The sequence below is a fragment of the Mus caroli genome, chromosome 1 (assembly GCF_900094665.2).
Source record: "Mus caroli chromosome 1, CAROLI_EIJ_v1.1, whole genome shotgun sequence".
Taxonomy (NCBI): domain Eukaryota; kingdom Metazoa; phylum Chordata; class Mammalia; order Rodentia; family Muridae; genus Mus; species Mus caroli.
In genome coordinates this window covers 29,517,534-29,532,703 of record NC_034570.1, presented here as the reverse complement: position 1 = coordinate 29,532,703, position 15,170 = coordinate 29,517,534, and the positions used below count along the sequence as shown (strand labels likewise).

Here is a 15,170-nt window from a genome sequence, read left to right as displayed (position 1 = left end):
AAAGCACTCAATCTCTCTTGACTCTCCAGTCAAAGTCAGAGCCCAGAGAAGTCACTCATATCCCCAGACCCACAATTAGATGGGCTGTCTAGCCTGAGGTTTGTCCCTGGAAGCTGGGGGCCTTGCTTCATGTCTGACCCTGCCCTTTCTCCTGTCCCGTTTAGAGAGTCTCTTCTTGCCTTTTTTTCTATGTTAAGATCTAGAGGTACTGGTGGCTCCACTGAGGTAAGCTCTGTGGAGAATAGACATGGGTGAGGAGGCTTCCTCTTTCCTGCACAGCCCACAGCATCATAAGAAAGAGGCTACCTCCCATGATTGCTATCCCCTGAAAGACCTTCAGCCAACAAAGATGTGAAGTATCTTAAGGACTGCAATCGGTGCTTACAGAACTCGTCAGGACACTGCTTGTACTGTCCTCAAATGTCTTTTGCATATGGACACCATCTGTGGTGACTCACGGGACCCTCTACGTGTGCACAACACCTGCACTGCCTCACTGAATACCTCTCTCAGGACTTCCTGCTTCTTACATGGTAGCCTTGGTTGGCTCTGGGGTTTCCTTAGCCAGAGGGTCTGTGCATGAAGTCCTTGTCTAGAACCACAGGGATCAAAACTGCAAGCTGTACCTTTCTAATTTCACCTGGGAAAGAAATGGGTAGCTACAGAACACAAGAACTCTAGCACTGCAGCATGTCAGAACAGTCAAGGCGCCTGCCCAGAGAGAGCCCTGAGATCTGGCCTTTCACTCTGGCTGTAATTATTGAGATCTATTCAGAACTGGCCACAGCAAGCTATGGCCTTGTTTCCAGTCTGTCGCCATGGAGTTTCCTGGCCATCCTGTATCCCAGTGAAGGAAATCAATGTCCAGTTGTCTACTCCATGCTCTCCATCCTGACTCTGGGCCCAAGGTGAGGAAGACAGCCTAGTTCTCTAAAGCGTAGCTTGACCATCATCTCTGGATTCTGCTTACAAAGACATGAATGTCCCATCAAAAGAGTTCATGAGGGTCAGATAGAAAGATTGGGGGGCGTACTGGAGCCGTGGCTCAGTTGTTAAGAGCACTGACTATGGATCCAAAGGACCACAGTGGACTGTGGATCAAATCCCTAGAAGTACTTGACAGCCTATAGCCATCTGAACTGTCATTTGCCGGGTGGTGGTGGTGCACGCCTTTAATCCCAGCACTTGGGAGGCAGAGGCAGGTGGATTTCTAAGTTCGAGTCCAGCCTGGTCTACAGAGTGAATTCCAGGACAGCCAGGACTAGACAGAGAAACCTTGTCTCGAACCCCCAGCCCCCAAAAAAGAAAGATTAGGGGCTGGGAGGATAGTTTTTATGGCATAGTATGTGGTTAGCATTCCCAAGGTCCTGGGTTCTATCTCCTAAGATCCCTTCCCCACACAAACTTACTTCTTTAATTAAAATTTTAAAGTTATTTGCATGTTCTTTACATTTCACTGATTTTGCATTAGGCATTATTGGGGAGTGTATGTATGAATTTGTGCATATATAGGTACACATATGTGTGCCAGTAAAGAAACACCTGTATGGGGTGTGTGTGTGTGCGCGTGCAAGTAAGAGGACCCTCCAGTGTGTTTCTTTTCTTTTCTTTTTAAAGATTTATTTATTTATTTATTTATTTATTTATTTATTTATTTTATGTATATGAGTACACTGCTTTACAGATGGTTGTGAGCCATTATGTGGTTGCTGGGAATTGAACTCAGGACCTCTGCTCACTCCGGCCTCCACTCGCTCCAAAGATTTATTTATTATTATATGTAAGTACACCGTAGGTGTCTTTAGACACACCTGAAAAGGGTGTCAGATCTCATTCAGATGGTTGTGAGCCACCATGTGGTTGCTGGGATTTGAACTTAGGACCTTCAGAAGAGCAGTCAGTCCTCTTAATCACTGAGCCATCTCTCCAGTCCCACTCCAGTGTGTTTCTTAAGAGCTATCTACCTTTTTTGTTGTTGTTGTTTGGAAATAAAGTCTCTCATTGGCCTAGAGCTTGCCAAGTAGGCTAGGCTGGCTAACCAGGGAGCCTCAGGGATCCACCTGTCTCTGTAACCCCAGCACTGAACTTGTAAGCTTAGACTGCTCTACCCAGTTCTCGCATGGGTTCTATGTATCAAACACAGGGCCTCCTGTTTGTAAGATAAATATGTGACCAACTGGATTATCTTCTAAGCTCTGCATCAAGCATTGGTGAATGGCTCCTTTAAATCATTATTAGAGAACTGGGATATGGCTTAGTGGAACAGGGGTGCCTCGTATGAGCAAGACCAGGGCTTCACCCTTTAGTATCACAAACCAAAAACTACAAAATAGGATGAAAGCTGAAGTGGTTTGAATGTGAAATTCCCCTCTTAGGCTTGCATTCTTGGCCGCTGACACTATTTAGCAAGGTTTTAGAAGCCTCAGGGTGAGAGACATGATTTTCAGAGGTAGGTCATTAGGGATGGACTTTCAAGAGATTAGCTAGACCCTGCTTCCAGCCCAGGCCCTCTGCTTCCTGGTTGGTGCCATGAGGGAATCTGCTCTGACAGGATGAGTGCCTTCCAGCCACCATGCTGTTCCTCCACTGTGGACTATATCCTCTGATGCCACAGCACGAATAAGCCTTTCTCCATTCAAGGCTACAGCAATGAAAATGTATTACAAAGAAAAAGAAAAAAAAAATGATCTCCAGATCTGGGCCTCTGAGAAGAGGCCAGACACCTCACTACTTAGTTTTATGTGTAAAGAAGGTACCATACTCAACAATGATTTCAGAGAGGTCTCAGGCAGGAGAGGAAGATGGAGAGGGTTAGGGGACATGAGAAAGGAGGTGGGCCCCTCCCCCAGGGATCTGCTTGAAGCTTCCCATCCCCATCATCAGGGGAGCAATGTCTCCATTCACAGTTAACCACCTACAGCCTCGCTCCCTTCTCAGTGTTCTAGGAATCTCACCAGACACTGCATTTACAGAGAAAGGACAAATTCGTTCGCAACCCTGTGGCTCCTGACCTCACCTTATCCGGTTATAATTCCATCCAGCATATCCCCAGAGCCACTAAATCCACTTATCAAAAAGGGGAGAAAAGGAAGAGGAAAAAAAGGTTTCTTAGTAACCTTTTAAGACATAATTCTGGGGCTGGAGAGATGGTTCAGTGGTTAAGAGCACTGCCTGCTCTTCCAGAGGTCTTGAGTTCGATTCCAAGCAACCACATGGTGGCTCACAACCATCTATAACAGGATCTGCTGCCCTCTTCTGGTGTATCTGAAGACAGCAACACTGTACTCATATATAATAAATAAATCTTTAAAAAAAAAAGAAAGAAAAAGGTGTAATTCAGAGGACCACCAAAATACCACATACAGCTAAGGCATCGATGGCAGGTTTCCCTTGAGGAGACACCTGCCATGGGTTATTCGTGTCTTTCTCCTTACTAACCAGCTCTCTTCCTCATTAAAATATTCCTGAACTCTGCCCAGGTCCCTAAAAAGATTAGGGGAACCGCTCAGGCTGCAGAGGGTGACAGTGGAACTGTGTCTTTGTCCCCTCCCCAGTGACAGGGCTGGTTGTCATCTGCTCACAGATATCACAGCCAACTGAACACCGTCTCCTGATGGGAACTCTTCAATGCCATAGCAAGACCTCTGTTCTGTTGAAGCAGAAACACGGACACAGGATCTCATGCTTAGGCAGGACAAGCTCACTGCTATGTCCCACCCTCCTCCCAGTGAGAAACAGGAGAGTTAAAGCTTCAAATATTCTGTCTTAAGAAATGCTAGTTAATTGCTGGCTACAGGAGGAGGGGCAGCGGGATAGGAGGCATAATAGCCTCTAGATCACTGTAGCAAAGTGGGGTGGCCCTGGTGTGTTCAATTGAGTTTGCTCAAAAGGCTTGGGGAGGCTGTACAGTACATGCTTTGCAAACAGGAGGAGCTGAGTTCGAAATCTCAGCACCCATGTAAAAAGCCAGACATGGTGCCCAGTGGTGGTGGCACATGACTTTAATCTTAGCTCTCCAGAGACAGAGGCAGGGGAATCTCTGAGTTTGAGAGGCCAGCCTAGTCTACAGAGTAAGTTCCAGAACAGCCAGGGCCACACAGAGAAATCCTGTCTTGAAAAACCAATAAGGAGGGAGGGAAGGAAGGAAGGAAAGAAGGAAGAGAGGGAGGGAGGGAGGGTGGGCAGGCAGGCAAGCCAGCTGTGGTGGTGTGTATGTACAATCCCAGCACTGACAAGACAGAGACAGATGGATCCCTGGGGATAGTTGGCCAGTCAGCCTAGCCTACTTGAATACCTCCAAGCCACTGAGATACCTTGTCTCAAAGAACGAAGTGGACATACAGTGACTGAGGACCAACAGCTGAGGGTACAATCTGGCTTCCACACACATGAGCACACGTGGTCCTCCGTACAATATGAACGTGCTGTACAATACGGATGAGGCTCTCAATGTTTCCAACATACAAAAAAAAAATCATAAACTTTCGAGGTAATTGGTATGTCCATTACCATGATCTGACCTCTGCGTACTGTATATATTAACTGAAATGTCATACTTAAATAAAGCATACACAACATGTGTCAATTAAAAATTACAAGGAGGAGTTGTAATGGGAACCGGTTCTGCCCAGATGCACTCTCTCACTAATTTTGTCTGCTTAGCCAGGAAATAGCAAAACCTATAAGTGGCCCATGGTTGTCATGGCAACAGCAAGTACTCTGAGCGTGTGTCCGCAGGAGGGAAACCAGCTTATCAGTTTTCCCTTGCTTCAAGCACAGTCTACCCAGAATGTCACCTGAATTGGAGTAACAGGGAAGTCCTGGTCTCCTCTCGTAAGCATCTCTCTTCATTAGGACTACAGCCTGGCATTGCCCCTGCTCCTGGATCCACCCAGGGAAGTTCTTCCTTAAACACACGGCGCTATATAAATGCCTCACGATGGGGTAACAGCCGCAGGATAAAGGGTCCTGTGTGCACCCCAGCTGTGCTGTGTGCTTTGAACACAACTGCACATCTGGCTCGCATGAGCCTGTCATGTGGCCCTCATTCCACTGGCTGAGCCTCCTTCACACTACCTCATTGATGGCCAGTTGCTCTCCACCTCCTCTAGGGTGGCTGTAGTGGTGGCCAGAGTTGTGAAGCTCTTCATACAGGTCCTCCTCACTGCCTGTCTCCTCGGCACACACAGTGTCCAGAGTTCCGTCGGGCATCCCTGGAAAGAGACAGCAGCAGGCACAGGTCAGCTTGAAACGTGGAGTTGAGCACGTGGCAAAGGAACTGGGCGATTATAGAAGCAGCACTATGTTTTGGGGAGGAAGAGAAGGTCAGGGGCTGTTTAGTCAAGCCATCCCTGCCTGGTGGCTGGAATGTTTCAGTCACTGACATCACTATTGCTACTCACCTAGCCCTGGGTCAAAACTAGGAGATACCAGGGTTGGCTGGGGCATGTCATCTAAGAACTCTCTGACTGAGTCCAGTTAAAAGCCATTTACCAATGAGTATAAAAGGCTTTAGAAGACCAAAGACAAAGAAGAAAGGTTAATCTTTGGGGAAATACTCACAGACACACACACACACACACACTATATATATATATATATATATATATATATATATACACACACACACACATACATATGCATGCATGCCATGGGTATGGGTAAGGAGTATGTGTGCGTGCATGTACACATATCCACATTATATGATTTTTGAAGCAAAAAAATATTTTTTTTTATTTTTTGAGATTATAATTTAATAACATTGCTCTCTCCCTTTGTCTCTCTCCAACATCTCCCATGCACTTCTCCCTGCTTTCCTTCAAATTCATGACTTTTTTCATTGTTATTGTATGCATAGGTGATTATATATATATATATATATATATATATATATATATACATATACATACACACACATACATATTTACTAAGTATAATATAACCTGTGGAGTCCATACACTGTTACTTGTATGCACGCCTGCAGACCTGACTAGAACTGGACAACCAGTCGGTGTTCTCTTCTCTGGGGAACAACACCTCTCTCCCTCCCAGCTTTCCCTGGTTGTCTGTAGTTCTTTGTGGAAGGTTGAGGTCTCTCGAGCTTTTCCCTGTCCAGCTTGGCGAGTCTATTGGTGCTGTCCTTGTTCAGCTCATGTTTAGGTAGCCATGTGGGTGAGACTTTATGGGTGTGGCTTCTGGCATTACTAGGAAACACAGTCTCATAGCAAACTCCCTGATCCTCTGCCCCTTATGATCTTTCTGTCCCCTCTTCAGCAATGTTCCCTCTGCCTTGGGTGCAGGAGCGTTTTTGTAGACTTATCTATTGGGACCAGGCTGTATAACTCTGAATTTTCATTGATTGTGATTCTGTGTGTTGACTTCTATTCTGCACTTATGTTGGATTTGGTTAAGAGCTTTCTCGTGGTTCCCAGCATCCACGTTTAATAGCTCACAATGACCTGGATCTCCAGCACGCAGAGGGTCTACCGCCCTCTTCTGGCCTCCGTGGACACTGTACTCCAGTGCACATACCACTCCCCACAATTTTCTCTTCCCACACCACATCCTTAGGGGGTTGTTATAAAAGCAACGATGCTAATAAGAGATGGAGAAAGGTCTGAGGGTGACATGGAGCTGGAATGGTCCAGTGCTTTAGAAAATAATGCATAGGTACTGAGGAGATACCTCAGTAGCTAGAGTACAGGCACGTGTAACTAGAGTGCTTCCTGTGCAGGCATGTGAACCCCCAGGAATCACATAAAATAAAGGGAGCCAGACACGGAGGTCCATGCTTATGATCCCACTGCTTGGGAGGCAGAGGCAAGTGGAAACCTGGCTAACTGGTGAGCTCCAGGCTCAGAGAGAGACTGTCTCAAAAAGGAGACTGACCGAGAAAGACATTGGACGTCGGCTTCTGGCCTCGTCTGTGCATGTACACACCCACACAAACACATATACCACATACACACACGACACAACACATAGTTCACATACAAACAATCTACCATATACCCTCTGTTACGGTTGGTTTCAAATGTCAACTTTTCACAATTTAGAATCTCCTGAGTGGCGCGTCTCTATTGCAGAATTATCTTAACTGGTGTGAGAAGACCCACCAACAAGTGTGGGAGGAGTCTAAAGGGGCGTGGCAGAAGATTTTTTCAGGTTTTGTTTTGTTCCACTGGCCTTGCCTGTGGCAGATGAGTTAATTATCTGTTGCTGCTGAAGCCTTCGCTGGTATCAGAACCAGCTTTTCCTGTGCCTCTCCAGGAACCCTCCAGGTTTCCATGCCAGATTGAAACTGTTGAAGCAGTTCGCCTCCTGGGCCGAGAAACCACTGGATCCTTGACCTCTCCGATGGGAGACAGCTGTGTTGCTAAACTGGCCATATTGCATACGCTGGCTGATTGAATAAATTCTTTATTCTATCGGTTCTGTTTCTCTTGAGAACACTGACTGACACACCTCCTGGTATACTCCCTCAGGACATGGAATCAGACTCTGATGGACACTTGTATACCAAGCACTTGTGACAAAATTATTGCTGAAAGCGCAAAAGGGGAAACAACTCAGCTACTCAATGTCGAGGGCTGGGTATGGAGGACGAGCGCATAGACAGTGCAGTATTGTGCAGCCTGTAGAAGAAATGAACCTTGAAACAGCGTGGTAAGAGAGATCAGTAACACACAAAGGAACCCATACTGGACGGTGCCACTTAGCGTGGTATCTACACGGGCAAACGCTTCACAGCACAAAATAAATAAGAGCCTACCAGGGAGTCAGGGATGGGAAGATAGGGAAGTGTCGCTCAGTGGCCACCGAGGTGTGTGTGTGTGTGTGCGCGCGTGTGTGCATACACATGTGTGTGTTTGAATGCTGGGGTCCTCAGAGACCAGGGGCATCAGATCCTCCAGAGCTGGAACTACAGGTGGTTCTCAGCTCCTTGATGGGAACTTAGCTCCTCTGCAACAGTAGCAAGCACTCTTAACTCCAGTGGTGTCTTTGGGGCTCCAAGTTCACATCTGAAAAGATGAGAATGTTCTGGAAAGACATAATAGTGATGGTTCTGAAACCCTGAAAATCATTCATCACACTGAACTGAACTTCAACCAGCTAAATGCCACCCTTACCTCAGCTCCACTGCCCATGACCCCTCTTCCTGCTGCAACTGTCTGCTTGGGGCCGCAACGCCATGTGTGAAGAACTTGGGGGAGCTGAGTCTCAACCTTGTAACATGGGGCTATAATGTCCCAACTACTTCACAAAGTGACTCCCAAGGACTGGGACAACCACCTAGTTGGTGAGGCACGTACTGCACAGGCATGAGACCCTAAGTTTGATCCCCAGCACACACACAAAAAAGCTAGGCACAATGGTGCACACCTGTGATCCCAGAGCTGGTGGAGATAGGTGGGTCCCTAGGGCTTGCTAGTCAGCCAGTGTCGGGGTTGGTCTTGTGTGCTGTGTATTCTGATGCTGAATTCTGTGCCCCAAAATAAGGTTGCAGTCTGGGCATGGGTATTGTGTTGACCAATGAGCGGAAAGAATGCTCTCCAATGATCTCTGATTGGATAATAAAAAGCTGGAGTCATTGACTGGGCAGGGGAGAGAGGAAGGCAGAACTTTGGATTGAGGAGGGGGGTCTCAGGGAGGGAGCATGAGGAAGAAGAGAGGAGAAGAGGAAAGCAGGCAGTCGCCATGAGGCAGCCTGGGCCACGAGGAGGGACAGCGAGGATGTGGCCAAGAGACAATCACCTTGAGGACACACATGCAACAAAACCAGACTGAGATGGCAAGTAGCAGGGCATTCACCTGATTACCAGCAGCCTAGCTGGGTATGGTACTCTCAGACCTGCCCAGTTTATGTTTACAGCTTGTTAATAAAAGTACCAGATTTTTGTGTCTTTTATTTGGGAGTTAAATGGGATAGTCTGGGGAAGAACCCTCCCTCTCTCCCTCCACCCCCTCCCCCTGCCGACCATGAAAGTACTGCTATAAGCCAGCATAGATTAACTGACAAGCTCTAGGTCCCGGAGAGAGCTTCGTGTTCCAAAGACCCGTGGCTGGAGAGATGGACCAGTGATTAAGAACACATATTGCTCCTGCAGGAGATCTGCGTTGGGTTCCTAGTGCCCACCTCCAGCATCAGCAACTGCCTGTAAGCCTGAAGATTCTAATGCCTCTGGCTCTGTGAGAACCTGCACTCGTAAACATACCATTCAACACACCCTCCCCAGGACTAAAATTAAAAAAAAAATCATTAAAAAAAAAACCATGTAGAAAGCTTCCAAGGAACAATACCTGAAGTTGTCTTCTGTCCCGAACATGCGTGTGCACACACATGTATGAGTACATTTGTGCACATGTCCATGGTTGCAAACACATACACACACACACACACACAAACAGGCAGCAATGGGAAGTATCATGCTTCAGGCATAAGTGAAGCAAGACTTTCAACACCTGGAAATTTTAAGTTAAGACAGATTCAGCATGCCAAGAATTAGAACAGTGTTTGCTCTCTGCTGCAAACTTTGTTGTGACTATGACATTTTTTTTTTTCCGGAATGGCAAGTGCCGACCTGCAGCACAGGATTCTAGAGCCCATGCTTGTACTGCACAGCACAGTCCTTAGCTTCCCAAACTACCAGCTTTAGCAAACACTTCAGTTCTCTGTGACGACGAGCCAGGCCACGAGGTGACTTGATGAGCATTTCCATTATTTCTGCCCCATGGTCTGCAGTGTCACAAAGCATGTCACAATTATTTGAATGAAAGATTTGTGTGTGTGTGTGTGTGTGTGTGTGTGTGTGTGTGAGAGAGAGAGAGAGAGAGAGAGAGAGAGAGAGAGCGAGAGAGAGAAAGAATGAATGGGCCTGAGGGCCAGAGAGCGCGAGAGAGAGCAGGAGAGAGCGAGAGAGAGAAAGAATGAATGGGCCTGAGGATAACTTTGTCTGGCATCTTCAGGAATGCAACCCATCTCCTTTGAGACAGTCTCACACTGGCCTGAAGTATGCTAGGCTAGCTGGCCAGCAAGCCCCAGGGACCGTGGGCATTGCTATCTCCTCAGTACCATACTCAACCTTGTTAATATGGGCGCTGGAGATCAGGCTTGGGTCTTCATGCTTGCTATCTCTCCTGCTTCTGTCTCATTTTTCCTAAAGTCTATAGGATACTTTGATCCTATTATCCCTTCAGAGAGTACCCACAGTCACACATGCATTCTTGCTCTCTCTTACCACACACACACACACACACACACAGCCTGTTTCTCTCTCTTCTTTCATGTCTCTTCTTTTTTCCTAAGGTTCCAGTGTAAAACTTATCTTTCTGAGCCTGGATTACTTCCTGTGATACAACGCTCTACAGTCCTACTTAGTTTTACGGAAATCACATGATTTCATTCTCCTTAACTGCTGGGCCTCTCTAAGTGGGCAAGGCTGGCCTTGAACTCCCAACTGCTCCCTTAGCCTCCTTAGGGCCAGGACTACAGGGACTGGGAGTTTGGCCACCTCTGGACCCTCTCAGGCAGAAAGTCATACAACCAGGAAACTTCCTAACAGTTCCCCCTTCTCTTTTTTTTTCCTTCCTTTATACCTTTGCTTTTGTTTCCTTCCTTCTTTCCTTCATTTCCTTCTCTCCCCCTTTAACTGCCTCCCCTCTTGCTGCTTTAATAGTGCCTTCCCTTCGCCCATCCCCCTTCTGCGCTCTCGCATACGAGAGAAACACGCCATCCTTGTTTTTGTCTTTCACAGTGTGGTTTATTTCACTTAACGCAGTGGCCTCGTGTTCTAGGAGTCTCCCTTCATTCTCTCACAGTTCACACCAATGAGCAAGTCTGTCGGCCCTCCCTTTACTTTATCACCCAGAACTTACCTTGTCTTCTCCATCTTCTGCTGCCCTCTAAAGTAGGCCATGCCCCTGACTAACATAAGACTGACAACCTTCCAGTGGGGGCCCCCCATTGAACTTCTGTCCCCCTATTCACACAGCCAAAATGTCTGTAACACACAACTGGACCATGTGGTCTGAAGGATACCTTCATCTAGAGGTCAAGTGTTTCCCAGGACAGCTGGTACTGGTGAGATTAGAGCCCAATGCGCCCTCCTCAGCCTCTGCACCTGTTCATCCACTCCGGCTCCACAAGCTTCTGACCATGCTGAGTTAGTGTTGACAGAAGCCAAAGCAACCACTATTGTGCATACTATATGTTTGCAGTGGGGCATACATGAAGCCCTGGGTTCAACGTCCATAGTGGCACATGCCTGTGACTCTAGCACTCAAGAAGCAGAGGCAGGAGGGTCAGAAGTTCAGTCATCCTTGGTTCTATAGTGAGTCTGGACCAACTTTCGCTATAGGAAACACCGTTCCAAACAGTAACAACAACAACACCCAGTATCCAGTGTTCTCCCAGGGGAGGTTTTGAGGGATGTGCTTATGGTTGGGATTCAGAGAATGCAAGCCCTGCGATATTGCCAGAAACATCCACGGTTTCCATAAACTGCACCCTGCTCTGCTACCCTCACTCCCACCCCACCCCTTTCCTTACTAGATCTGACGTTGTCTCTTCAGTGGACACATCCTCCAAGACAAATGAAGAGATTTGCTCATGGCCATTTTTGTCTTCCTGTCAAAGCAGGTCTCATCAGTTTCCTGGACATGGTGTTGAACCATGATGAGACTCAGGCACTTCTCCTGCACAGACTGTGCTTGGCTGGGATGGAGAGCTAGCAAGTTCCAGTGTGTGGAAATACCAAGACTATCTGCTCCACACTTAGGGGAAGAAAATTCAAGGAACATTTTCATTAGCTTCTCTGCCATGCAATTTTTGTTTGACTTCATTCTAGATAAAAGAAATTCTGCAGCTGAAATTCCTTCGCTGGACTATGGAGGAAAGGGCAGGAGGTTGATACACACCTGGGTCCTTGCTTCAGGTCCATGTGCATCCAACACACACAGACATCTAATGCGTAAGTCTTTCCATATCTCCTGTGACTGTGTGCATGTGCGAACCATGTACAACCTCATGTGACTGTGCGCGTGCATGTGGGAGCCAGAGAATAGACCATGCTGATTGTCGTCTCACTCACTCTCCACCTCATCTCTGATGTCTCTCCCCAACCCTGGAAGGAGGATATATGGCCACCAAGTCCCAGGGATGACCTTGTTTCTCACTCCCAGTACTGGGATGATAGCCATACATTGCCATGCTTGACTTTTATCTGGGAGCTGAATTAGGGTCCTCTACTATTTCAAAAATAAATAAGCAAGTAAATAAATATTTTAAAGAAACATAACAGAATCCAGGCACTTTATAGTCTATCATTCAATGGCTAAGACATAGTCCCAATGTATTGACTATATGAAGAACAGGAAAGGAAGATGGTTAGGAGGAATGCCAATTAACAGAGACTAGCACTTCAGGAATGCAGAAGTCAAAAGCAGAAGCACTGAGCATAGTGGTGCACACCTGTAATACCAACAATGGGGAAGCTGAGTGCAGCCTAGGTTATACAGTGAAATAGTGTTTTGTCCCAACTAGGCAAAAACAAGGGGCTGGAGGGACGGCTCATTTGCAAAATGCTTGCTGTTCAAGAAAAAAGTTCCTGGTTTGGATTCCCTGCACCCTACATGGCATACATAAAAGGCAGAAATGTCAGTGCACGCCTGTAATCCCAGTAGTGCAGAGATAGAAACAGGTGGATCCTCGGAGCCTTTTGGCCAGCAAGAGATTAGTCACAGCAGTCAGCTCTGGGTTTGGCTGATAGATCCTGCCTCAGTGAGTGATGGGGAGATGGTAAGTATGACTCCTGACTCCAACCCTGGGCTTCCATGTGCATGTGTGCACAGGCACACATATACCCGTGTATACCCATGAATATGCAAACACGAATATACACACATGTATACGGTACACATGTGAACATGGAAGAAGAAAAATGAGATGGAAAGGAGCAGAGGAAGACAGCTAGTGTTGATCTCAGGCCTTCATACACACATGTACACACGTGCACCCATACGTACACATTAACCCATGCGTACATGTACATCATACACAAACTACTGGCCCTGGGGGTGTGTGGTAACTCTGTGGGATAACGATCCCTTGCTTTCGTGACTCTCTGATGAGGATACTCCTTTGGTCATTGGGAGCTGAGGGTTAATGGGCCAATTTCAGTAAAAATTGCTTGTGAGGGCCTCCTGGACAAACTCGCCAAGCACCACTGCCCAGACCCAGTTCCGTTCTTCCTTGCTAAGCGCATTAATTGCACGGCTACCTGCTTCTGAGACTGATGTGAAAGTCATTAGCTACTGGACATACAACTGTGTTCAGCATTGCATGGGATGTCACAGAGGGCCTGCCCATCAATATTTCTACATCTCAGCATTAATCTAGCACCTGCTGTTACATAGGAGCTAAGTCCAGGATGACTGCTACAGGGTCAGAGGTGAGAGGAGGTCATCCTAGTCTTGACACTGGTGTCTCTGGATAGTCAGTGTCAGTATGACCTCAGAGGCTGATGGGTCATGTTCTTTCTACTCGGCCAGTGATTCTGACAGTCACTGCTAGATGGTTTTATCCTCCTGCCCTGCAGCAATTCAGCCTAATGCCAAGTCCCATCAATGAGTGTGTACTGAGCATCCTGGCCAGGACTCTGCTTAGAGCTGCAGAAATGATGAGAGGTGGCTGGAGAGATGGTTCCGTCAGCAAAGAGGCTGCTGTGTAAGCATGAGAGGTGATTCTGGATCCTCAGCATCAACCCCAAAGCCAGGCCACACGTCTATAACCCCAGGGGCTGGAGAAGCAGAGAGCAGGAGCCCTGGTTCTTGCTAGTCGGCTGATCTTGCTAAATGGTGGACTCCAGGTTCAGTGAAAAGCATCATTTCAAAAATAAGTATAAAGTAAGTCACTAGCAATGGCTCCCAGACTAGAGAGCAAAGAGAAGCCGAGTATCCAAGCAGAGATCACAATGCACCAGGAATTTCCCTGTGTGTCACTTTCTATAAAGCTGAGGACCAGAATACATATGACAATATGACATTGACCTTTGGGTACTTGGTGCTGAGTCTGCCAGTCTGTGGCTCATTGCTCTCCCTGTCGTCTGCAGCTGATGCTCGAGGTGGAACCAAATGTTCATCATCAAGGCTATGCTTACCAGCACCATTCACTAGAACCCCTATGCTAGGAGTGATGCCGCTGGAGAGCTGAAAGAAAGGACATTGGCTTGCTGCACTTTGGGTCCCCGGCCCCTATACTAATGCCTTGCACAGAGGTGGGATGTAAAAAATATCTATTTAACAAATGAAGTAATTAGAAGCCCTATTTGTTTATCCATTTAAGTTCCATAGAGCAGGGAATAGTGGTGCACACATTATCCCAGGAGGCTAAAGCAGAAGGATAATGAATTTGAGGTCACCTTGGATGACACAGGAAGATTATAATAACAAAATCAACTCACACAGAAAAGAATTCGCCCATGCTGTACAAAATCAAAAGGCTGGAATGCTCATTCTAAGAACCCAGACACATCAGCCAGCCACACTGACAATCAGTGTATCCCACGGCAAAGGCAAATGCCAGGAGAGCTCCCACAGCCTAAGTGACAAAGTCCAGGAGTAAGGAGGTATAAACGAGATGGGCTTCACTGATTATAACCAGAGCTTTATACTAAGTGCAGAGCACAGATGTCTTTGTGTGTGTATATGTATGTATATATATATATATATATATATATAATATGTGTGTATATACTTTAATCATTCACATTTTTTTCATTCACATTTTTTAAACAATGAAGCCTTTTGTTCATTGGGTATGTAGCTGGTCCACTACTGCATTCCAGCCGTCCAGAAGAGACCCTGACTGATAACAGACACTGAACTGAATCAACAGCGACTAAATACAGAGAAGTGCAGGAGGAATGACACTCCTATGTAGCCATCATAGAGACTGAAATAAAATGAGCCTCTGATCTTTTACCATTTAAAAGCTTCTATAAAGCTCTTTGTGGCCGGTTAATTCAATACTGCTTCCCAGTCTATAAGAAGATATATTACTAAGGGAATCTTTTGAAAAGCAGGCTTACACTTCAGTGTTTTCAAATTAGATCATTTGCCTTTGTATCATTCCTCCCTTTGTGTGATTTATATATCTTAAGGTTTAAGGTATT

The 15,170-nt window shown here is 46.6% G+C and overlaps 1 protein-coding gene across 3 annotated transcripts in view; it reads right to left on the bottom strand.

Annotated features, from left to right (window-relative positions):
* Positions 1-15,170, bottom strand: part of Arhgef4 (Rho guanine nucleotide exchange factor 4) — a 135,123-nt gene that overhangs the window by 15,060 nt on the left and 104,893 nt on the right. For all 3 annotated transcript variants that reach the window (XM_021176437.2, XM_029475175.1, XM_029475179.1), the window contains one exon: positions 5,077-5,213. In XM_021176437.2, the coding sequence (XP_021032096.1) occupies positions 5,077-5,213 (137 nt within the window). The remainder of the gene's footprint in view (positions 1-5,076; positions 5,214-15,170) is intronic.